The 26396-nt window shown below is 38.6% G+C and overlaps 1 protein-coding gene across 4 annotated transcripts; it reads right to left on the bottom strand.

Annotated features, from left to right (window-relative positions):
- Positions 1-1640: 1640 nt before the first annotated feature.
- On the bottom strand, positions 1641-26159 carry dnaaf1 (dynein axonemal assembly factor 1). 4 transcript variants are annotated; one of them, XM_039762454.1, is made up of 13 exons: positions 26100-26159; positions 25668-25728; positions 23452-23613; positions 16392-16506; positions 15685-15776; positions 15130-15351; positions 14001-14167; positions 12686-12807; positions 12395-12558; positions 8071-8313; positions 6418-6524; positions 5562-5627; positions 1641-2442 (listed from the first exon to the last, which is right to left on the bottom strand). In XM_039762454.1, the coding sequence occupies exons 2-13, from the start codon at positions 25717-25719 to the stop codon at positions 2107-2109; spliced, it is 1848 nt and encodes a 615-aa protein (XP_039618388.1). In that variant the 5' UTR covers positions 25720-25728; positions 26100-26159; the 3' UTR covers positions 1641-2106. The 4 variants fall into 4 exon arrangements, with proteins under 4 accessions (XP_039618388.1, XP_039618390.1, XP_039618386.1 ...); XM_039762456.1 differs by having other exon boundaries at positions 23452-23610; XM_039762452.1 differs by having other exon boundaries at positions 26070-26132.
- Positions 26160-26396: the final 237 nt, after the last annotated feature.

The following is a 26396-nucleotide window of genomic DNA, read 5'->3' as shown; positions in this document are numbered from 1 at the left end:
TAAAAATAAACCTTATAGTAATATAAATCATATTTTAACCGTGGCTAATGGAATACGACTTCCATCTAAAATTGACACAAGACGGCACTGTGCTTAGCACTGCTGTCTAACACCTTCAGAGTTACATTTCCAGACTGGTGGAAGTCCGTCTGGAGTTTACATTTTCTCCCCTTTCCTTTTTGTGTGTGATTACCGAGTTATTCCAGTTGTCTTCCCATTTCCCAAAGATGTGCCTGCGAGTTTCACTGATAATTCCAAGCTGGCTTAGCATGGGCCTGCCTGTTCAGTGTCAGTTCCTGATTGTGCTTCTTGCTGCTGGGATGGGCTCTGGGCTCCCTGTGACCCTGGGCTGAATAAGCAGGTTTGGTGTTTGATGAATGTATTGGTGGGTGGTGGGACTATGGGAGTGTCGACATTTGACAACTGAACAAGAGAGACATTATAATGTCTAAAATTGGACATCCTACATTACAGTCTGGTTACTTTTAGTGTCCACGTCTATTAGTCAGACTGCAAGAATTTAGCTTTCGTTTTAATTTGAGTTTACAATTCAGGTTCTTGTACGTTTACGCATTTTTTCAAACAGGTGGACATATTGTGTCATATTCTTTTCAGTGTGTTAATGGTCTCGAAGAGAGTGAGAGCGAGTCTGCTGTGTGTGATGCCCATAGCCTGACCGGGACTGAGCCCTTTGCTGTCAGGATATTGTAAAATGAAGCAGCAATAATGTGAACACAGCCGGGATACCATCAGATTAGCCCTGTTTAGTAGCCATTGGTATTGTGCAAGAAAAGCTTGAGAGTGTTGAGTAATGTCCGTGTGCCTTCAAATAACGCTGACTCCCTGTGGCTGGGGATTTTCAATTTGATTGTTTAAATGCCCAGTTTTAATTCAGCTAATATTACAGGAGGACTTATTTATTGTTTTCACTAGATGGCAGCAAAACTTCAACAATTCTTCCTTTAAGATAAAAAAAAAACCACAGTCAAGTTCCATTTTTTCTTCAGTATGCGTCATGTAACACCACATGCTGGTGTAATCCTCTTACAGGGATATAGTTGACCAAATAACATGCAGAGATGACCTGAACTCCACAAATATCTTTGGAGGGAGTTGCAGTGTTCTATAAAATGGGCTGAAATAGAGTAGCACTCACTTTCAAAACTCAACTTGACGTTTTTAATTTAGAAGAATTAGGTGGACAGAACTGGAAGGCTTTATTGGGCTGAATGGCCTGTTCTCGTGCAGATTGTTCTAATGTGTTTTCTGTAATATTTCCCATTTTGCTAGTTGAAGAGTGAGAGTACAAAACAATTCAGTATTGATTAAGGAAATGAAGCACTTGAAAAGAGTGCTTAACCAAATCATGGCTGTCCATTCATTTTGGAGCATAAAATGTTCAAAGTCAGAAGAGGCCACTCTGTGCATGTTTCTGTTTCCAAGTAGGACTTCCTCCACACATGCATTTCTCCTTTTATTTCACCACCAAGTTTTGTTTGCCACACTCCCATGACCCCCTGTGTTCCACACACACACACACACAACACAAAGATTTTCCAGCCAGGCCTGTGATAGTTGAAAGAACTGAATTTTAATTTATCAATGACTTTGAGGATGTAAACACTTCAGTTTGGGTCCCAAATGGCTTGAACAGACTGCATCCTTTTGGCCTATCAAAGGCAACCATTACCTTTATCCCCAAATTCTCTTGAGGTCCTAGTCTGGTATGGGTTGTGTGGAGCAGGAGCCTAACCAGCAGTAGTAGTTACAAGGCAGGAATCCTTGTGTAGGAGTCACTGTGCACCCCGACAGTTAGAAGCAGCCAGTGAGCAGCGACAGGCGTGTCTTACTCCCACTGGCTCAGACTCTGAGGCTGCGAGGGTACAACACTGCCTGCTGCACCACCACGTTGCCCCTACACCTCTTTATTTCAGCCAAACGACTGCACTCTATACTGTTTTGGTTCAGTTTTATTAATAGCACTTATTCAAAGGCAGGAAATGGACATCAATGGTAATTTTTCTTAAGAAGTATGCCAATCAATTGTTAGCACCCAAATTTAAACATATCTGGTTTATAATAAATTGGATGACAAAGGAAGGGTCTTTAATCCAGCTCTTCTATTAGACATCTGCCTTGCGCCTTATGCTCTCCTCTTCCTCCTGGGGTTTCCAAGAGATTGGCAACGTCGCACAACTGGATGTGAGATGAAGGTTTTGCCACGAGGGCCTCTGTGTTACTTGTAATTTCACTTTTTTCTAGGGAATCCATCATAGCCAGTTCTGTTTTAAAGGCTGGTATTTCTGAGTCCAAGACCTGATTTGGCTCCTCTTGTGGTGATGGTATCTCTTCAATCAGCCTCTTTCCTGACTCCTTTTCAGTCTTTGTCCAAGCACTTTGAAGTTCTTCATTTCCAAATGCGGTGATCTCATTTTTTCTGTTCTATAAATGAGATAAAATACAAGCTTATTTTTATTTGGGTTTATAATGTAAAAAGGTAACCGTAAAATGTTCAACAATGATTTGTGGGAATCAGTACGGTCTCTACAGGGTGGTCCAGATCTAATTATGCAGATCCAGATCGTCTGGATGACTTTGATTTATGCGGGGACGATTCCAGTTCCGCGCAAAGACAATTCTTCATCTCGTCAGTTTGCACACTTCTCAATGGTCTGGGATTTTTCGGGTGATTTTCTATGTAATAAACTTAATAAGTTATAGTGTAATGAAAATTGCATAATTAGACCTGGACCACCCTATACAAGTGAAAAATAAACCTCAACATTTCAGTCGCAACATTGTCTGCAGATGTGACCAGCCAATCACACTTTAGGTCGGGCCGGGCTTACTGCCTTGATGTGAAATAGAAGGCCAACAAAGGCCTCAGCCTTAGGCGGTACACCTCTACTGCTGCTACGAAACAATGAGTCAGGCCGTACTGCTTCTTTGCCAATTCAATCATGGCTTCATCACTTACCAGGTGGATTACTACAATTTGTTTTTCACTTGCCTTCCTGCACAATCCATTTTAATTGAACCCAACTGCTTGGCCACACAGCTCCCAAAGCCTCAAGAGCCATAGCACATCTGACCTCCTGAGTGTCAAGACTTCTCACAGCTCATTTCCAAGGAAACGGTCAGCCTCCCATTGGTGCCCATATTACACAGCTCAATACAGTATGTGTAGATTATTTCTGTCATTACCACACCCATCAACGATTTACTTGCAGGCCTCACTTTAGATTTTAAAATACAATGTAGAGTATGTATAAATTACACATTTAATGATCTTCCTACATCAGCCCTGAATGAGCTCAACAACACTGGCTCCTCATTTAATACCCAAACTTCTCGAGAAAACTTCTCCTGATCTCTGGCTGCACACTCCCAACCTTCCAGATCATCACCACTGCTGGCCCCACTGCTCGAGTCCTTTTGATGTTGGCTTTTTCACAATTCCAGCACTGTCATAGCACGCTGGCTACAGGTTCTCTACGCTTTTATCATTCTTGCTCACTGGTTTCTCCCCGCACCTCTGTATGAGGCTCCATCTTCTTCTTTCGGCTGTTCCTGTTAGGTGTTGCCACAGTGGTTCATCTTGTTCTATATCGTCGTCTGCATCTTGCTCTGTTACACCCATCACCAGCATGTCCTCTCTCACCACATCCATAAAGCTTCTCTTAGGTCTTCCTCTTTTCCACTTCCCTGGCAGCTCTATCCTTAGCATCCTTCTCCCAATATACCCAGCATCTCTCCTCTGCACATGTCCTAACCAACACAATCTTGTCTCTCTGACTTTGTCTCCCAACTGTCCAACTTGAGCTGACCCTCTAATGTACTCATTTCTAATCCTATCCTTCCTCCTCACACCCAATGCAAATCTTAGCATCTTTAACTGCCACCTCCAGCTCTCTCTCCTGCTTTCTGGTCAGTGCCACCATCTCCAACCCATATAATAATAATAACTTGCTTTTCTTTCTGAATAACTGTGTGGCTGCTAAAACTGGCTGCCCAAATTTACAGTTTTACAGTCCTTATGACCTAAATTAAAAAAAAAAACTGTTCTAAGACTATAAAATTACTTTTATAATTATTCTAAATACTGTATCTTAAATCTACCTGGCTTGAAAGAACAGAAATCCATTTTCACACCTTGCATTTTATTCTACATTCAGCAAAACATTAAGGGAGAAAAGGCGCACATCTTCAGATTTCTGCTGCTCCTGGGACCATTTCAAGGTTGTTCTTCCGCCATCTTAAAACCAATCATCTTTAATTTTAGCCTCAAACATTGTAAAGCAGGAGATGTTTGTGATTTCTGCATACCTTAGAAACTGAAATGGTGACAAATTCTTTTTCCTCCAGGCTTGGAGGAATCTGCATATTTTTCAGGAATGCTTAAGGAAGGGCCTTTGTTGTTTTCTCAAATGTGGAATTCTATATGTACTTTTGTGCAGTTCAAGGCTTATTTTAAACCTGATTGGCTTAAGATAAATAACTGCCATGGGACAACAATTTCTGATTTGAGGAAGAGAAGAAACCTGATGATAGCATGTCCTCCAAGAGAAAGCTACCTTAAACCTGCACTTGCCTGCCACAGGTGCGAGAGAATGAAATATTTTCATTTGATTTTTCAAAGACAGAGCATTTAACGTTCACGTTCAGCGGTCGGCCGGCCTTCCTTCCATGTTAACTCCACCCTGCTGTGTGCTCCTCTGTTTACCATTAGTAATGATATCACCCTCATGAAGATCACAGTCACAGATGGTTAATGTTTTATTTACTGATTACAGCTCTTTTAGTGTGGCAATGCACAACAGCAACATGCTGTGGTTCATGGCCCAATGATTGGGTAACATTGTGGTAATTCACTTCCAAGCAGGAGTTTAATCCCTGAGTTGAAGTTATTTACTGTGCTTGTCAGTTTACATTTATTGTGCCTTCTCTGTCTGTTTTGGGTGTGTACGTTGATATGACTCAACAAAGGTTACGGTCCATGCACACACTTTATATATGTAATATCTGCTGGGGAGAAGGTTGGCCTATGCTGCACCGACAGCAGCTCACCCTCCCTGTGCTTTGTGGGCCTTCACTCAGAACTGCCATACCTCAACATCCAGCCACTAAGGATTAAGCGCTCCACAAGTTGAACAAACTCACTCGCTTGAACTGACTTATGGCTGTGCTGTACACTTCACTGGTGTTGAACTCACAGGTGCATTCAGTTTATTGATTTTGAATTCTGAATGGCTGACAGGGCGTTTTAACCTTTTGCTGTTTCCCATGAATCATTTTGTGTTTCTTTCGTTAATATGCCTTATGCTGTTTTGCTTGCTTTTTTAAAGCAATAGTCCTAACAGTGAGAAGAGTTTAATAAAATATATACACTAATAAAAAAAAGTGACATCTTAACATTTCTTAATTCTAAAACACAATGGTCTTAAAACCACTTCATGCAGTTCAAGGTTGTGAAAAGGAGGGGGCTAAGGCTTTTCTGGCAGCATCAAGATCAAGACAGGACCCAACCCCCCTAATAATAAGCAATTTATAAATATGCAGACCTTTGAAGAGAAGAATTCTTCAGCAAAAAATTCATTCTCATCAACCTCTTCCAAATCTGGCAGATCCTACCAAGAAAAAGAAATTTCACCATTATGTATATTTTACAATTAAAAAAAGGCATTAAAGGATAAGTTTGGTATTTTTCAATCAAAGTTGTTTGTTCACAAACATGGTATGTGTGCATCTGCCACAAATTGTGTTCTAAAGTTAAGCGCTTTCTAAAAAATAGCTTACTGGTGCTTTTTAATGGAGGGTACTGGGTGCGAAAGAAAAGCTTTAAAACCTACCAAGTACAGTACAGTATATCCATTTTTCAAGCCTGGACAGTCAAGTGTTGATCTGTGCCCTCTGTGCACAGCTGGTCTTCCTTTAAAATGGCTGAAATCTTGTAATATTGGCATTTTTTTTATTCAAAAATCACATCTATAAACTATTTTACAATGCACGTGTAATTACAAGACACAGATTGATACTCAACATTTCCCTCCATGCTCCAACACCCCCAACATAAAGTGCCTGTGTGTGCAAGATGTTCTTTAATCTGATAGAAAACACCTTGAAAAATACCTAACGTCTCCTTTAAACACTGACACATATAATTGTAATTGCATTTTCCTGTTCAACAGGATTATCTATACATTTTTCTTTTTAATTTTGGCAAGTGCTGTTCTACTTGTAACAGCACATACATTACAAAGACAAAGGTGTAACTTTGTCATAAAAATATGGGAAATGAGATTTACAAGTTGTGTGCCTTGATCTCCTACAAAAACTGGCAGAGGCACAAAGCGGCTATGATGAGAAAGCACTCGAGGGATGAGGTGTGGAAGTGAGTCGTGTATTTAAGGTACTTACATCAAGGCAAATCGTTGGCTGCGGATCCAGACTGATGGTCTCCAGTGCTTCGGTTTTGTCAAGTTCTGTGACCAAAGCACCAGAAGTAGCAAATACAGAATTATTTTCTATAATGACATAAAAAAACATTTCATTGGTTACTCTGTAATTGATTTTGTTTGTTCCATAACTGATTTTTTTTAACAATGAACTATTGAAGATAAAATATTTTGTAGTTTAGTATGCATATCTGCAGCTGGGAACTGCCAGGAGTATTTTCTTTTCTGCTTTAAAAGGTTCCGATTGGTCTGCTATGGTGAAAGCTTTTGACAGATAAATCAGAACAATATACAGTTAGTTACCCAGAAGTAGATCTCGCCGGTAACTGATTTCATGGGATTAATCTTTGGTCCACAGGATATGACATGGGAGTGTTGTAACAAGTCATTAGACTCTTTATGCTGAGAACTAATCTGGAGTCAGTAATAAAGCACATGAACTTGCTATTTGTTATTCACACCATTTAACTTTATTTCACAAATACTTGCCATTTGCTTTTGTCACCTATGCATGCTGCTTGTCACCATTTTCTAGGTACCTTGTGTTGGCAGTCAAAGTTAAATGGATTTGCTTGGTAGTTTTTTTTTTCCGAGAGAGTTCTTTACTGGTTTGCCTTTTATACCCCTGCTTTAGTATAAAAACAGCAAGGGGGACATCCTAATATCATTAAGTTTCCACATAGCTGCCCTTAAACTACAGACATCTATCTGTTCTCTGATTTGTTTATTCCAATGCAGATTTAGGGTGAGTTGAAGCCCATTTTAAAAGCATCAGGTGCTGTGCAGGATGGGGCATCAATTCATCACAGGGCACACTAATACACACACACACACTCATTCATACTCGGATAATTCACGCATTCTAAATAACACAGTTTGCATATTTGTGTGAATATGGAAAAGAAAAACAGAGGAATCTAAAGGGAGAATATGCAAACCCCAAACAGAGAGAGGAACTGAACCCAGAAGTTGTGGAGGCTCCAGCACTAACCACTGTGCCACCTGCAGTACACCATTTAGTAAACACCACACACTCAATACTTAAACTGTGCCCTGTGTTTCTGGGATAACATTTGGCCCCTGCAGCTTTGAATTGGATCAAGTGGTTTCATAAAATATGTGGACAGAAAATGGCTGGTGATGCACTAGAATGTTATACAGCTTAAATCATAATTTTTAAATCCTTGTTTTCCTCATGTTAGCAGTAATATGCTGACAGAAAAATAAATTATACACATATACAGTGCATTCAAATGCTTTCAAATGAAGCTATTAAGATACATTTAATTTATATAAATTTAAATAATAAGTTATGTGCAATTTCTTATTACAAGTTTTATCAGTGAAGTATAAGATTACTCTGCCCTTGCTTAGCAGATGACTTTGCTTATGCACTTACAGAATATGTTAACGGTCCAAATAGCAGTCAGTAATATCAGTGTAGACCTGAAGAGGATGGGATAGACGGACAGCCATGGCGCCAGCCCAGTTACCCATCACCCTCTTCTGAATCACAGCTTGGTCTTAAGCTCAGGAGGTTACTGACGCAGTCCCCCATCATTCATCTGGACACATAAACGTATATGAAGATAGTGTGGTGTCCTCATAGCCTTACCTGGTGGTTCTCTTCTAAGATCATCCAAGATAACAATAGAATCAGACTCTTTGGAAGCTTTTTCCACTTTATTAGGGGCTTTTACATTTTTCTCTTCTGCTATTTGTGCAAGAAACTCCTCATGGGCCTCCATGGTCTCATTCACAAAACGTGCAATTTTGTTTTGGGATGTTGCATCAGCAAGGCTCTCTGGGACATCACTTATGTCTTCGTCACAATGGTTGCTGACCACAGGATGTGCATCTATAAGGTAAGACAAAGATTTTCTGAAATGTTAAAAAATGTGTAAAATATGGGGCCTAAGGTTCAGGTCTCTGATTAGCTGTCAATTTTAGAAAATGTTTCATTGTACAGATTACACTATTTGATATAGCACATTAAAATTGATTTAGCATGGTGCTCAACTTAAAGGTCACGGTATAAAGTGAAGGCAGTTTGCTGGTCTCCTATCTTTGTAAATCATGTGAAAACTGAACATGGCTTCTTGTTGCTGAAATGTTAGTATTTATTTTATAAGAACTGCTCAGTTAAAAAGCCACAATTGTGAACTGCAGCATTGGTAGTTGTAGACGCTATAGAAAATGGGAGTGTGCCAAATGTGCTTACATATTAAACCAAATTACAGTTTGAGAACTGAAATACTTGAGATAAATGACTATTATTTACTCCAAGATATCCCCCCCTCTTGTTATCAGCAGTGCGTTACACAGAAAACGTGACTAGAGCGCCCTTTGCTCCTGGTAAGAGAACAGATGTATTTTAACATAATAGGATAGCAAAGGAATTGTTTTCTTTATATTTTTGTGCACTGCCAAATAGTTAAGGATTCAAAAACATCAAATATTTCTTTACAAATGCTCAACCTCCACAAGGTGCTTTACAAAGCAAAAATAAAAAAGGCCAAGCCATTTACTAATAAATTGAAAATCCAGGATTATGAATACAAAAGAAAAATAATAGATAGATAAATACTTTCTTAATCCCAAGGGGAATTTCACACACTCCAGCAGCAGCATGCATAATGAGCAATATTAAATTAAAGAGTAATAACAATGCAGGTAAAACAGACAATAGCTTTGTATAATGTTAACGTTTACCCCCAGGTGGAACTGAAGGGAACTGGTTTTACAACAATGGTAGTATTTGGTTAACCAGAGTTTGTGCACCCATGTGCATAAAGTAACTTTCTGCCATGTGGTGACATATGGAAACACTTGTAGTGTTTTACTGTATGTGCTGCTTAAGAACACAGAGATAATTACATGGTGTAAAGCCCATTACAGTACTTAAAGCAGACCACTCCCTGGTATGGAGATCAGAACGGCTGCTTTAATGTCAGGGTTGGACCTTAAACTCTCGCTGTGGCGCCGCCTGTGTTGTGTATAGTACATCATTACATGGGCTGTTAATGCTATGACAGTTGTTTAACAATTTTATCCCTTACTGTTATCAAAAGTTGTTCATAGATATAATGAATGACTGTAGTGGGTACTTTAAACACAATAAAGAACAAATAAAATATGTTTATTAATGAAGAGATCTGAATCTCTGTGACCCAAATACAAAGTTATCATTGTGGCAGGGAATATCAAAATGAAAAGCAACAGCAACATCATCATGTGAAATGAATAAGCCACAACATTTATTTTATTTGTAGCACCTGTCTATGGCAGATAGCACTTCAAGGGGCTTTACAAGGACAAAGGCACAGTACAGTAAGGGAGGTGTATAGTGGGAGTAGATTGTGAGGCAGATCGTGAACATACTACAGGGATTTCGTCTTTCAGTTGTCCTTGGAGCGCCTGGGTGGTCCCCAGAGAGGCCTAAAGAAATATGCTAGGCATATGGAGGTCTGGACAGCCCAGCTCAGGATTTTGCTACCAAAACCCTCACCAGGAGAAATGGAAAAACGATGATGATGATAATTGGTGCAAGAATGACAAGAAAGACATGTGAGGTGAATGACTCAGGGTCATACACTGAGTTAGAGGCATGGATTAAACTGGCATTTCTAAGGTCTGAATTCCAGTGCATTTGCCACTAGACACCACTGTTTATACATCAACAATTGGAAAATGAGAGTGGACATCATGGAGAGTAAAATGTAAAACTTGCGACATTCATGCAGCTTGTAATGTCCAGACAAATGGAGAGGCGCTATGTGGGTTAATGATGAGCTGTAGGTTCAATGTACTTTTGAAGTTACAAAGCAGAGCTATTGACACTTGGCAGATGGTTTAACGCAGCTAAACTTTCTCAAAATGTGAAGCAGTCAGCCAACATTTATCTTCTGCATTGCTGTTACCAAACATTTTTTTGAATACACAAGGACATATGAATCTAAAGTAATAATATTGTAAGGTGCTGTCTAGATGCCCTACACGATGCCTGGGGAGAAAAGTTAAGCAAAGAACCATGAGGCACATCATCTGAGAGTGTGTTACATCCATGAAAGTAAATCCATTCTGGAAGCTGTAAAGAGAAACGGGGCTTTCAGAGACAATGGCAGTGCAACACACTTTATATATTATTATCTTATAGTAGTTAACAAGACCCCGTAGATTTTAAAAGGTAAAATAACTACTTGCACGTTTCTTGAAGCACTGGCATGTTAAGTGATTTTAAATTAATCACTTTCCTTCAGTATACAGCTGAGCTCTCCAGTAGGCCATACTGCCTGAATGAATGCTTTCATTGAGATGGCAGCTCAGTGACTATGTGTTTTCTTTATAGTTTGATGGACTTTTTTTTTGTGTGCTGTTTTTTTTGAAACACAATGGCTGCATGTAAGAAAAATTAGACTTAGGTGTCACATACTCATTTAGGGGTAAAATAGTTGCTATACTTTCCATATTAAAATATAGCATCCATCTTAGGGTTAATAAATATCAGGCATATCAGTGAACGAGTGAACAACAAAGACAAGAATGTACCAGGAGAAGGTTAATGTCTTACACCAAATGAATGATGAAGAGATCAGCAGATGTCCTGTAAACAACAAGACTGGACATTTGTTACATATACAGAGATTTCAGGGGGGATGGCTAAACCTACGAGGCATGAAAAGAACGACATTGGAATAAAGAAGATTTTTATTTCAATAAGTCATATGGATGTAAGCCAACGAACCTATCAGAGTAAATGTCAGGTGATGTGTATGCATTAATTCAGCACTGTTATGTTAATTCAGATATTAATTATGAGTTTCTGCTTTTATTCTGTGATCATTCTGTAACATACTGCTGTGATGAATGCTCTCTCTTCAGCATGGTGCTACAAGGATAAATACATGACGCAGACAGGGAAGCTTTCTCCAGCTTGATTACTGCAACCTTGCCCTGGTAGAGGATATGTTTCTTTCTTTAATTAAAATGTTTGATTTCTACCACAGCAATACAAATCTTGTGCTCACATGAGTGTTTCTTTGATTTTACCATATGTGTTTTCTTCTTCTAAATAAAATACAATATGGTAGTTCCTCATATCTTACAATATCCACCATAGTGATGGCAAAGGCACAAATAAAGGCAAGTGCCCTTGATGGACTGGCATGGGCCTCAGTCTTAGTCCCATTTCTCTCTTTCATATCCTAATGAAACTATGGTTGTTTTCACCTTTTAATTAAGCAAGTTGGTAGACATTATTTCAACTACATGTGGCTGCACTAAATGGAGGCTTCTGGCACTTTATTATAATTCGTTGTGCTTTGTCATATATTAAACCATTAGGCCCACACAAGACAATTCCAGTCCAAGGACTTTGGATGCTCTGGTTGGAACCCGAAAATTAGAAAGTGCTTTGGTTTCAGTTCGGCGATAGTCAAGTAAGAAAGCTGCCATCTGCTGAGAATGAATTAAATGTTTCTAATGCGGGTGCGGGACAGCTTTAAGATGTTGCTTGTTAAAGACTGTACACTTTTTGTGCAGTTGCCTTTGATAAAATATTCTGAGGTATGCAAAGTCTAGAAGAAGGCAAAATGTAATAGTGATTTAAAACTGGATTCATCAATTTAAGGCCCACCAAATAATCTACTGTCTATCTAGTACTTAACTGTGTTTTTATGAAAAAAAGCATGCTGGGCCTCTGCTAAACCTTTTCTGTTGTCTTATTATACGTAATGGATTATGTTATGTTAGACTATGATGCCTTGTCCTGTAGCTCTCAGAAACAGGTAGAGGAACAAGGTTCTTTTTGATGACATTTTTTAAAACATGATGTCTGTATTAATGCTTTGCTTATATCATCTGAACTGTGCTTTACTATTTGGGTTTTATTCTCTTAAAACAGAAAAACGGCAGCTCACTGACATTTCAGTCAGACCTACCCTCCTGATTTCCTTCAAGCTGTCTTTTCTCCTCAGCTTTCTTCCGAATAGCAGCCAGGGCATCGATGCTGTCTTGAATCTTTTTCCTCTCCCTTGTCTCCCATTTCTGTCTCTCTTCTTTCTCGGCTTCCCATCCCCCTGAGGCCCAGGCTTCGGCACAAGCCCTGCACAAAATAGTGTGGTTTTCACCATTATGAGATATAATTTGCAGTCTCAGATTTAATGGTTCACTTGTGAAGATTCTGATTACTTTTTTTTGTCTTGCTATGCACCATTGTTAGAGTTACATACCTATCCTTAGGAAACACTGGCCGGTCATCCAAAAATGTGAGATGCTTCAGTCGTACTGTCACAATCCTCCTGTAATTTGCAATCTTTTTCGTTACTTCATTGCCCATCAAATTTAAGACTCTCTGTCAAGAGAAAATATCCCTTATAGGTCAAGACAGTCCCTTGGAACAAATGAAATGTGTCCTGCTATAAAATGGAATGAGTGAGCCGATTAAATCGCGTTGTTACGACTGGCTTGCATCTGCCTGTAGATTTACATATGCATAAGTGACAAAAAAAGATTTCTTAAGTTCTGCCCTGCTTCTCTGAATGATTGAAAAGTCAAAATAAAATGCATATTTTAAAATAGCTACTGAAACATTTCTATTGTCTGGTATTGGTATTAATATGCAAGCAGTTATCTCATCGTCTCGGTTGACTCATAAAAATGATTTTATAAATAGCATGGAAAAAAATAGAAAAATAAAAAAAAACATTTGCATAGAATATTTAAGAAATAGCTTTTAGGGTGCAGTATAAATTGAGACTTCTGTAACTTATAGACGCATGTTCATGTTTCACATCTCTGAAAAAATGGTAAACTTGCATAGAATTTTGAAAAATATTCATTAGGATTAAGATTGTTTTCTAAATAGTTTCTAGCAAAGTCTATTTTTATGAAAATGAGAATTACTGTAACAATTTACATCTGAAAAAGTGTAACTCTCAAGGATTTTGAAAATGTTTTTTAGAAACTTGATTTTATCATATCTTTTAAAAGATTTACTACTGTAAAACATGACTAAGGATGGGAAGAGGCATTTAATGTGAAGCGCTGCCTGAATGAACTGGTGCTTGAAACCACAGGGCAGATACAAGGAACACGTCTCCACCCTAAGTGCTTTCAAAGCCTGACTTACATGTCAATATTAACTCACATTTTTAAAGGGCCTCTTAAGACTTGTTTCAGCTAAAATATGGTGTATTTTGTACACAAGCTTTTTTCAATAATATTTTTCTTCCATAAGTATAAACATTTGCAAATACATATACTGCTGCTTAAAATCTACTACTTTTCCTTCCATCCATCCATCCATCCATCCATCTATTATCCAACCCGCTATATTCTAACTACAGGGTCACGGGGGTCTGCTGGAGACAATCCCAGCCAACACAGGGCACAAGACAGAAAACAAACCCCGGGCAGGGTGACAGCACACCGCAGCTTTTCCTTCTATGTTTCAGAAATATGCCCATGAACAGCCCATCAGATCCTTTTTTTTTTTTTTTAATTACCTGAACATTTTAATGCATTTAACTTGAAAACCAGACTCACCAGATTTGGCATAGCTTCAAAGACTTCAAATATTTTGGGATCATTCAGTTTGTTGTACGAGAGATCAAGTATGCTGATGCTTGGGCACTCCTTCAAGTGTGAAATATCCTGTACTGTTTGCAAGTGGTTATGGGCCATTTGGAGAGTGCTTAGGACTGTTAAACAGGCTGTTGAAAAGAAAAATACAGAGTTCTTCTGAATAGTTAAAAACATTTCAACTAAATATAAATGAGCTCTGTACTAAAGTGCTTTCTATTGCAGATTTCTGTAAAAAAATGAAAACTGTCTCTCTTTCTTTTATTTTACTCCTCTTAAGCAGGTTTTATAACCTTTGTTCTATTAAATATCTGCTCAGTGATGAAGTGGCAAACACTTTGGCTTAGAAGATTGTCTGCTTGGGAATAATGTTGAAAGGCCGTCTGAAATTTCAGTTGACTATTTGTAGTGAGAAGTCAAGTAAAATGACACCTTTTATTGGCTAACTAAAAAGATTACAATATGCAAGCTTTCGAGGCAACCCAGGCCCCGTTTCAGGCAAGATGTAATCAATCAATTGCCTGAAGAATGGACCTGAGTTGCCTCAAAAGCTTGCATATTGTAATCTTTTTAGTTAGCCAATGAAAAGGTGTCATTTTGCTTGACTTCTCACTACATTCATAATGGCTAACACAGTACAACAGCCTAGAACTACAGATGACTATTTGCAAATTAGGCAGTCTACACAACTTGTCTCCTGCAGTGCTAACGTAAGCAAGATTTTCTTGTTGCTGTAAAGACATTGTATGTTAAGTTAAATGCAGATTCTAATTTTAATTGTTAGTTGGTTCCTACCTAATGCTTTCTGGGTAGGCTCTGACAGAAGGAAACGCTAATCTTGGATTAGGAGAGCTCACCATATGCACAATTTGTTCATCCATTCATTTCTTAACTCACTTTATGCAATTCAGGGTTACAGGGTGCCAGTGCCTACAGTCAATTTTAATATCACACCTTTCATAATATACAGGAAATAATTTTAGAAATTAGTTTAAACTACTATTACAGAAGAAAAAATTACATGTACATATTACCAGATACAAGTCAACAGGTAGGTTCATTAGTCTGGGCTGACTAGGAGGCTTCTACTCACATAGATTTTCAATTGTCTGTATGTAATTATTACAGACATTAAGAGTATCCAGATTTTTAAGCGGTTCGAGGTTTTCCAGCTTCTGAATCAAATTTTGATGTAGAAACAGACATCGCATTTTGGACTGGTTCTCAAGGTTCTCAATTTTCTGAAGACCATTGCATTCCAACCACAGACACTTCAGTCCAGTATACTCCTCCAGGTTTTCAATAGCAGTGAAGCCTAATAATCACAAATGAGAATTTTAAACAAGATCTTTCACAATCAGTACGTGTGACATTTTGGAACTGCTTTGTCTTATTCTAAGTTACAGTGCAAATTGCCTGCTGTTGAAGAGTGGAAGAAAAGAGGTTCAACTCTTTAGAAGTAGTGGCAGTGAAGACACAAAAAGATCAGCTCACTTTTGGATTCTATTAATAAATTGTGTCTTACAGTTTCCTAAACCTTTTTACAGAAAATGATTAGATAAGCTGCAACCCAGTATTTATGTATACTGTATATCAACATATAAGCAGATGTGTGGTTTCTGTATAGAAGAGATAAATTGACAATAACCTTTATAGTGAAGATACAGTGTGTCATTCAGATAAGGAGTCAGATAGAGCTTTTGCTGCTTGCAGTGATCCTTCAAGAATTTTTTGGTCATTCTACAAAAAAAAGATACTAGATAATGAGAATATATTAAGTCTTCTTAAAGAAATTAAATAAAATTGAAAAAACAACAATCAGAACTTATTTTTTTGTAAAATGTTCCAGATATAGTACAGTTAGCATATACACATAACCATTAGATGAACATCAGGGACATCCTGTATCAGTCTCCATGGATAGTCACTATGTTAAATAAAATGAAAACATCATACTGTAAATTATATAAAAATCAACAACCTACCAGTACTAAAATTGGAATACTTCTTGTGACATTTTATATCATTAAGTTGAACCTTAGTGTACAAATATCAGCTTACACTATTTTAGCCTATTTTCAGCTGACCATCTTGACCTCTAATTATTGGTTCCAGTGAATCATGCTGGTAACTACTGACATTCTCGGGCATTCTGGGAGCTGTAGTTATGGTCAGAACTAGCCTTTTTCAAATTTTTCTGCACTGGATAATGATGGTGTTCTTGGTGCATAAACACAAGACTAAGCACTATGCTAATTTTAGAAAAAGGAACAAGGCTTTTGATGCCACAACTAAGACATGGCATGTTCTGATTTACTCCAGTTGTCAGATCAACAATCAAAATGAAATTGGTACCTTGGTCCACTGTCTTTTTGTTTAGACTGTTTCTGCTGTGCCACAGTTGTGTTAATTTGTTGAATATAATTTATATTTTCTTTTGAGTCTTCAGCAGACAAAGACACATCATCGCCTTCAAGGAAAAGAGAAAAGAAACCAAGGTTACAATCATATTTTTTTCTATTTTTTTTACAGTGCTCCTAAACAGAAATTTTCTGCACAAGTCTATTGTATCAACATTTCCAAAGTTATAGTATGATTTACAAGGGGATTTTTCTCTCACTATCATTTTCTACACACTTTTTTTCCCTTTTGGTTATGAAGTAATGAATACTATCCTGCTACCATTGGGCTCACGACATAGCACTGGGCACATTGGGAAGCAACCCTAGACTGGATGCCAAACCAAGATACATTTACGCATGGAATACAAATATAGAGATGCTACATAAACTAACATGTTGATTTTGGGATGTGTAAGTAAGCTTGTGCACCAAAAAAACTTGCTTGAAAATGGGACAGAGACTGGGTTGGCAATATTATATTATATCCAATACACAGGAATGCACGTGTCCAATGTATTTATGCATACATGTGTCAAGCACTTCATTTAAAATACTTTTACAGTATTTTTTTATAGTCTTGGACCACTCAAGGAAATTATATTTGAAGCCAGTTGGCAGTTTATTCTCATTTGCTCATGAAAGCACTGTATAACTTTAGAATAAATAAAAATAACCATTGATATAATAAACAATAACAAGATTACTTATGATTTGTAAGATGGCTTGCAATCTATGCTGTTGGGATAGGAACCAGCTCTCTGTGACCGTTTAAAAATTATTTTCTTGGGCAGGTATTGCTAATTTGACAATTCATGATAATAGGTAGCATTCTATTATTTAACTATGTATAAGATAACAGTGATAATCTCTGACTACAAACCTTGTAATCGTGTGACAGCATATGGTTTAGTTTCTCCACATTAAGTTGGTGTAAACATTTATACTGATGCACTGTCCAGTGTTTGTTCCAGCCTTGTACCCAGTGCTACTGGGACAGACGCCAACTGGATATGTGTTAGGGGGTGGGTGGATGGATGCATAGGTGGATAAGGGCTTATAGAGTGTTGCACATGTGTGCCTTGGAGACATAGCTTAAAGACTCTCATGGTGGTAACTCCTTGCCGATCCATAAGACGGTGCTGTTTACTAACACAACTTCTCTTCATCCTTCTACAGACCACATGATTGAAAGCCCTGCCACCTCTGTCCTTGCTTCCAGTGTCCCACACCCCCCAAGTCCCAAACCCCCCTCAAAGGAACTGCCTGTTCCGGTCTGGGCTGTATTTAACAACAAATGTCATTAACCTGGAGCAGAAAGCCTTGCATCTATAAGGAGGCCTTTTTCAATATTAGTATAATTCACGTTTATTTTCAGTAATACTGGTTTTGCTGCAGGTGCCCCAAATCTTTGCTTTTCATTACAGTGGCATAGTTGGCAGGATTTAGAAAGATTTGCATGATGAACGTGTCCCAAGATGTCACAACCATTAAGCAGGCCATGACAGAAAAGATACAGGCACTCAGAATCCAGGTAGGAGAACAATTAACTCAGCTCGCCAAGGCTGAGGTGCATAACTGGGCACATAGGTCCATCCAACAGGAACAGCTGATGGAACATCCCAGGCATTGTTGGTTTTAGAGCCTGATGACGATGCTGAGACTTATTTCCTTACATTTGAGCCTACTGCTACCCATCATCACTGGGAGTAAGCAGAATGGGCACACATACTGGCATCATTCCTGACGAGACCAGCTCAGCAAGCTTATTTCAACATCGAGGTACAGGTTGCCGTGGATTATGATCAACTTAAAGTTCGGCCCAGCAGACAAGGGAGTGGAAATTTGACCCAGAGCAGCCAACCTGCTCCCAGGCATTCGATTTATGGGGCATAGTTGAATGTTGGCTAAAGCTGGGGTGAACAATACAAAAAAGGTTGTCAAGGTCGTAGCTTGCAACTTACTCCTGAACACCCTACGCCCTCCCCAATTTCCTTGCCAGGCCAGACCAATGACTGCAAATCACAACCATGGAAAGCCTTATTGCATCACGTGCACAACCCCAAGCAGCGTTGTAAGTTGAGTGATCTGAACGGTCTGCCGATCACCATAAGCTCCAGATTGGAAATGTTGTCATGCCTAAGCCTATCCACTGCAATGCGGGACCATCAGGTGGAGCCAAGGAGAAGCCCACAACCCTTGCAAATGTAAGGAGAAGGGAAAGTAGGGAAGCACAAACCACTCCAGGTAAAATACTTGGCCTTTTCACAAATAGTGAAAGTCAGTCTCAAGCTGTTTTCACTCTTTGTTCTCAACCAGATACATAAGGAGATGTGGCTACTCTATGACGTCGGAGGCTTAGCATCAACTTGTTCTGACTCCTCAACGGAGATGACAGCCGAGTTACTGCAGCCTACCACCATGCCTATTGAGATCCCCACTGATCCTCTACCAAATTTACATTTCCAATTTAAGCTAACTCCGGCTTCCTTTAAAAGGGAGCATTGGAACGATGATTCCCAAAATTTTGCCAAGAATGCGGTTATTGTGGTTGATGGACAAATGTCTCTACCCATGCCACCTGGTCTTCCCTTTGTATTAAACAATGACTTGTTACATCATGAAGCAGAACATGAGGGCAAGGTAAGAAGATTGTTGCTAGTTCTTCAAATCACCCGGCAGCAGGTCTACAAACTAGTTCATGCTCACCTCATTTGGTGCTCATTTTGGAGCTGAAAAGACACTACAGCAGATTAAACTCTGATTCTTTTGGCCAGGAATAAATGAGGAGGTCCACCTCTTCTGTGGATCATGTCCTGAATGTCAATTACGGCAGATTCCCTGGAAGGAATGTGCGCCTCTGATTCTGGTGCCATTCATTGATGTTCCCTTTGAGCGTATTGGAGTCAACATAGTAGAACCTCTTGAGCCCTCCACCCGTGGCCATAAATATGTATTGGTGCTGGTGGATTACTCAGAGGCTATCCTCTTGAAAGCTGTCAATTGCTTTAATATTGCAAGAGAACTGGTGGGGGTCTTTGCATGTGCCGGCATCCCTAAGGAAGTCTTAACAGACCAGGGATCGCCCGCCACATCAGAGACATTCAGGGAGGTTGCCATATGATCCAAAATTAAGCACCTGAAGAATTCAGTATATCATCCTCAAACTGATGGTCTAGTAGAGCGATTCCATCAAAAGCTCAAACAGATGCTGCCGAAGGGGGTCAGCGATGATGGGAGGAACTGGGTTCAGCTACTATCCCTCATTCTATTTTCTTACTAGGAGGTCCCACAAGTCTCTATGGTCTTCTCCCCTTTAGTGTTGTTATACAGACAACAACCCAAGGGACTATTAGATATTCTAAAAGAAGGTTGGGAGGATTAGGCACTTCCTTCCATAAATATTCTTGAGTATGTCAAAGAATTATACAATAGATTTGTAAAAATTAAGTCAATTTTAATGGAACATATCAAAACAGCACAGGCCTGTTTTTATGATAGTGGTATGATGCTCCCCGTGAGTTCCATCCCCCAAGACCATGTTATGGTCCTCATTCCCACTTCCCATTCTAAATTATTGACCCATCGGCAGGGCCCCTATGAAATTAAGAAAAGGGACTGGTGGATTATTTGGTGAAATGGCCTGAATGGCTGACTTCCTGAATGAGTATATCATATAAATCTGATGAAACCATGGAAGGAAAGGGAAATTGGTCCCTACTCTGGACAAGCTTGTTCTTTCTTTGCCCACGAAAATGACCTTAATTGCGGAAACAATTTGACACCAAAGCAATGCGCTCAAACAGCCATCTTGTCTTCCCCAGAAGCCCCAGAACTCTCTGATTGCTCATGATGTCATTACAGAAACAGAGGTAGTTATCCTAGAATGCCCATACTGCCTCTAGGGACCAAAACTTTAGAAGTGGAACTTAAGATCAAACGAACGCTAAACCTTGGCGTGATTAAGGAAAGTTTTAGTTCCTGGTCTAGCCCTAACGTTCTTTTACGAACTTAACCAGGTTTCCCAATTCCCAAGGTTATCCAATTCTGCAGAGGAATAAACTCCTTAAACAGCTTGGTAATTCTTGACCACACTTGACATGATGAAAGGGTACTCGCAAATTCCTTTACTGAAATCTGCTAGAGTATACATCGCTTTTAGAACCTTACTGGTCACTGGTAGTATTGCGTCCAACCCTTTGGATTACACAGGGCCCCAGCAGCTTTCCAGCATCTCGTAGATAGAGTGCTATGCCCCCACAATTCCTACAGTGCCACCTACCTGGATGGCGTCATCATCTATTCCTGCACCTGGGAGGAACATGTATTATATATCTGGGCTACTTGGTGGGTAGAGGTATGGTAATTATTGGACCAAGAGACCAGGGGCCTCATGTATAAACGGTGCGTACGCACAGAAATGTTGCATAAGAACTATTCCACGTTCAAATCGCGATGTATAAAACCTACACTTGGCATAAAGCCACGCACTTTTCCATGGTACCTCATACCTTGTCGTACGCAAGTTCTCCACTCGATTTTGCAGACTGGCGGCACCCAGCGTCAAAGCATTGCTACTGTTCCTGTGTGGTTACTCCTTATTTTCCTGACACGGCTTTATAAATACGCTGAAACTAACTGCATATTGTTTATTAGTGTAATGCATCTGCTTATAATTAACTTGTAACAATATAATGGTCCAGGGAATAGCCATAGTATTCCAAATACCATAACTGCTTTAGCGTTGTTACTCTCACTACAACTTCTTCTTCATTTTTCAGCTGCTCGCGTTAGTTGCCCCAGCGGATCATCTTTTTCCATATTACTCTCACTGCACCACTCGGAGTATTTATATCACTGTATCTGAGTGTGAATCACAGCAGCAGCTGATCGGAAAGAGAATTATCGGTATACAGCATCAAGCACACACTGTCTTGGCCACGGCAAAACGTTTCAAAGCCTTTCCTGTACAGACCTCACGGTTCAGAAACAGTTTCATCCCAAAAACTATAAACGCACTCAATCAATTGCTCCTTGTAGAACTGTTTGTACTTATAAGTAGAACTACCTCACTGTAAACTTGCACTATAGTTATAATATTGCACAACCTGAGCCACTTTACAAAGCACATATTTACATATGATGACAATATCATTTTTAAGATGAAATGCAGCAAAATATGTTTATTATATTATACAGGTAAAACTTTAACTTCATTTAAATAATCTACAGTATATTCTTCACTGGAACTGGTGTGAAGGATAGAATAATTAAACATGTACTACGAAGATTTTTCAATATTCCTTAAAAGTTTTGAAGAATCGGCGCTCTAAACTTACAGGTGGCTTAACATCTATTACAGAGCTGATTGTGTGGCGATCGGTTACTTGGAGAAAGAAAAGCAAGGACTGCAGCGGCAGCCACGCCATTATATATTAAATATAAAACAGAAAGAGAAAATAACAACACAGCTAAAAACGCAGTGGCAAATTTCTACAAAAGTTAAACGCTTGTGTCATGAGCACGAAGCGGCTATGCAGTGTCCGCAATGGACGTGGCCATCCACCGTGCATAAGATACCATATTGACATTGGCGGGCGAAGAAGCCACTGATTCTTTCTCTGCCCAGGGCCGCCACAAGCCTAGAGCCACCCACGAGTACTGCTGCAATAAATAATTTCATCGAAGGTCGCACACAATCACTGCGCCGTGAAACCCATGTTTAATAACGTGCTTTAATTCCTATCATCATGAAAATTATATCACGTATACATCTCAGTATTTTAGTTATTCAGAGAGCTGTAATATCACGAATGTAATGGATTCTGTGTCCAGTCGGAGGAAGAGAGCCGGTTTAAGAAGCAAGTAGTGATTCACACACATAGGCACATAGAAGATCACATACAAAACAAAAACATGCTACTTTAATTACGATGTGATTTGAGAAACTGGTTAATTAAACGATTTTAAGATGACGTTTATGATTTTCTACTTTAATGACAAAATAAACTACATGATTAAAGTGGAAATTTCGAGATTGAAGTTGACATTTCGAGCTTTTTTCCCCACTGTGTGTCTTTTTTTCTCTGTACCCTAATAAGCTTTCATATGATACTCAGACGGTGGGCTACGACTCGCCTTTTCACAGCGACTTTAATATCCAACACGTTATGTTACTCGATCAACTTCCTTTTGTTGATTATACCACTGTTTAATTAAACAAATAGTATGTTTTTCCTTTACCTCCACTTGGTATTCGCTGAAATTCTTATATTTTCCCCTGTGCTTTTCCCATTGTCTTTTCACAGAAGGCTGAGCATAAGGACGATTTATATTGATTTGCATATTCAAAGAGGCATAATTCTGGGAGGAGTTGGGGTGGGACATAAGGCGCGTGCACGAATGTTACTTTTCACGCTGACCGGGATTTATGTAGCGGAAGAACGGGGAAGTTGGAATATGCACAGATTCCTGCATCTGGATTTTTCTGTGCGTAAACACATTTCGGCATTTGTGCTTACGTCATGTTATAGTGCGAATTCTACACACTGCGTTATGCGTGAGGCCCCAGGTATGCAGTGGTGGAACATGTAGCCTTGACGATCAAATAGGCTATTAGACAACTGAGGGACTACCTGCTTGGCTGTGAGTTCACTTTGGTTACAGACCATACACCCCCTCCAGTTGGTTGGCTTTGCATAAGGGGTCAAATCTGCGTATTACCAGGGTTTTTTTTTACTTCCAGCCATACAGGTTTAAAGTCCTTCATCGCTGGAACTTTCTCCATGCCAACTTAGTTGGAAGTATCACCTTCTGTATTTTTCGTTACAAGAGCAAATAGCCAGTAACACAATAATATTATTCCTCCAATCCAAAGCCCCTGTTATCACATTATCAGATAGGAAAAGTTGTCTGATTAAGAACCAAACAACGCATGATAAGGTTAGCAATGAATCCTTTGGGTCATACAGTGATATAAGCAGATACCTGCTTTCTCGGAGTCTACCTAAGAGTACCTTTTGTTACAGAGGCCTTTGCTAGTTCTTTTTTTTGTAAATGTACACAGTCTTCTGGTCCGTCTGTACTGCCTTTTATTAGTACTGGAAGTGGCATTGCTGGTTCAGTTTCTGAGGCCTTCTCTTCCAGTTTTTCCTCATGAGGCTGCATGTTGTCTTCTGCTGAAAACAAAACACACATTTTACCTATACATATGTGGGATTTGACATTGTGAATTTTTTTTGTTTATTTACCCAAGCAAAAGTACACAACATTTATAAAACTGTTCAGTCTAAATCAGGGCTGTGTGGTCTGTTGTCTGTCCCAGGAACATTAGACATAAGACACTAAGCTATGCAGGGTTCACTCACACATTCACATTGGGCCAGATTAGAATTAACAGCTAACCAGTCACACAGGTCCTTTGGGTTGTTAGTGGTATTATTGTCTCAACACTGTAATACTCGTGATTGATTAAAAAAAAGTGTAAACATTACTTTTACAATATAAAGCAAAGTGCACGGGATTTTATTTGTTTAAAATAGAATGATACGTGAGAGAGGGAGATTAGAGGGCAGTTGCAACAAAATTTTAATATTTAGAGAAGGACTATAAATTTAACACCAAATACTTACTTCTACTGAATTGGAAAAGCAAATACAGGAAATACATTCATGAATATTTCAATTTGAAAGACCTTACACATGTTAAACACATAATAAATGTATGTATTAGATAGATTCTACATGAGGACTATACAAAAAGTATGCTAAAACTAACAAACTATATACACAAAATTGTTGTACATAATCTCCCAGATGACAGATCTGTATTTACCAACGCAAAGCACTTTCTCCCTGAGCTGTCCATAAAATATTGTATTTCAAATCAAATCATCTATTGATTTCTTCATGGCACCTTTTACTCCATCATACAAACGGTGCCTTGTTCTTCAAGTACTGGTTATATTACTCTACTGAACAACACCAAGACAAGAAAAATAAAATCACTGCATGTTAACACAGCAAAGAGAACAAACGAAAAACACAAAAAAACAAATGGGGAGTCCTTAAGTCTTAGGCCTGAATCAGCTACTAGGGACTGTCATATTTTTACAGCAATTAAACTAGCCATAGTTTTTATTTGTTTTATTATATGTCAAATGGCCTTCATAGACTTGTAGAAATGTACATTTAGTCAGGTTCAGGTGTCAAGACTATGGAGTTTTATATGTCTCTTTCAGTAATGTATTTAAGGTAGATAGACATATAGATAGATAGACTAAGGCTATAGCATAATGACATTTTATTTAATTTCATCACTAGGTAAAATGCAAATTAAATATTCTAAAACAAATAAGCCTCACAGCAAAAATTCAAAATGCACATCCACTTTCACCCACACGAGGACTGGTGTTGGATGTAGAGAAGCTGGTTATTTTTGTAGAATTCTGGGACTGCTCCATTATTATGAGGATTCTGTTTTGTATACATATGTAAATAGATTTAAGCTTGCGGCCTGCAGTGAGTTATCTTTAATAAAACAATTTAGCCGTATCCCACAAAATATTCAAACATGGTTCAATCTTGACTCCAAATAAGGAACTAGAGCATTTCATCTGCTCAACACATTTCAGTTAAGAACATATCACAAAACTGCTAACAAGTGTACAACACAGAGTGCAGAGTACTGGGAATGTCATGCCTTTGATCTGCTTAGTTTTATACGATTGATTAGAATAAAGCAGGAGATGGCTATATATCGATAATGTAGTGATGAGATGTTATTGTGTATATCAAGCTGTGTGTAAATGCATGTTTGGACCAGTGCTGCATTGTATTACCTGTTTAAACAACTGGTACATTTTTACTTCAATGACTTTTTCTGTCTACTTTACATGGATATCGTCTAACATTACAGGTATTAAAAGGAAGTATTTTTTTAGATATCAAATATCTTACAAATATTTTCATTAAAACTATGAAAATAAGATATAGTATATTGCAATGCTTTTCCATATATTGCAGTTCAGTTTGGTATATTCTGTCAATAACAAGAAGCTAAATAAAATAAGAACACGAGTAAACAGTTGTCTTCTGCATTTGGTTCTCTACTAATGTCTGACCTTTACGTGGTACTCCTGTGCGTGGATATCCCAAACGTACTCTGCTTAATTTTTATTCACCATAAATTCACAGTATGTACATAGAAAAAAATGCCATTAATAAAGACTTACCTTTGAATGCTCTCAGTTTACTTTCTTGTCTTCCAAAACTCAGTGTGTACATTGACTGGGCCTGAAGTTAAAAAAAAAATATATATATATATATATATATAGTATATACATTTACAATCTTACAGACATTATACAAATCTGTGCATATCACGTATTAATTGAAGATTAAATTCTGCCACACTTTATTATTGAGCTGCTCTTTCTCACGTATGTTTAGTTCATTCTGATTTACAGTTAAACTAACTTTAATGTAACTGTTAAGCTTACTTTCTAACGTGCATTTATTGTTTTACTATGGCCGACATACCAATAAATCGTACAACTAAACATTTAACGACATAGTACACATATAATTAAAGTTCATTTTTCCATTGTCCGCGTAATATATGAAAAAATACTAACATCAGAGTAGTGAGTTTGTGTTTCCCAAACCTTTTCACGGATGTCTACTTTTCAACGCTTCCATTGTCTCTATGGCAACTACAACCCGAAAAGTGCCCGGATGAAGTTCTTCATTTCCTTAGCTGTCATTGGTGCAAAACCTTTTCGATTTACTTGTCGTTTTGTTTTTCTCCCGCCTTCTCAATCTCGTTGAAGTCTTGGATAGCTACAGTACTTGAATGCAGTTTCTGGCGTCCGATTGGGCAGTTTCAACAATCAATCATGGTGGCAAACGTTTATGTTTCTGTAGGCGGGGTTCAGCGGCTGGAAGATTTCTGATTGAGTGTA

Source organism: Polypterus senegalus, chromosome 9, assembly GCF_016835505.1.
Source record: "Polypterus senegalus isolate Bchr_013 chromosome 9, ASM1683550v1, whole genome shotgun sequence".
NCBI lineage: Eukaryota > Metazoa > Chordata > Cladistia > Polypteriformes > Polypteridae > Polypterus > Polypterus senegalus.
The sequence above is the reverse complement of the archived record's forward strand: the minus strand, read 5'-3'. Positions and strand labels throughout refer to the sequence as shown.

Bases quoted from the DNA above. Each gene is read 5' to 3' on its own strand.
- dnaaf1 (XM_039762454.1), bottom strand. From the start codon at position 25,719: ATGTACACACTGAGTTTTGGAAGACAAGAAAGTAAACTGAGAGCATTC. The intron at 16,507-23,451 runs GTACTCTTAGGT...TTTTCCTTGAAG, and splicing joins AAAGGCCTCTGTAACAAAAG to GCGATGATGTGTCTTTGTCT. The intron at 2,443-5,561 runs GTCTGCATATTT...TCTCATTTATAG, and splicing joins AAGAATTCTTCTCTTCAAAG to AACAGAAAAAATGAGATCAC.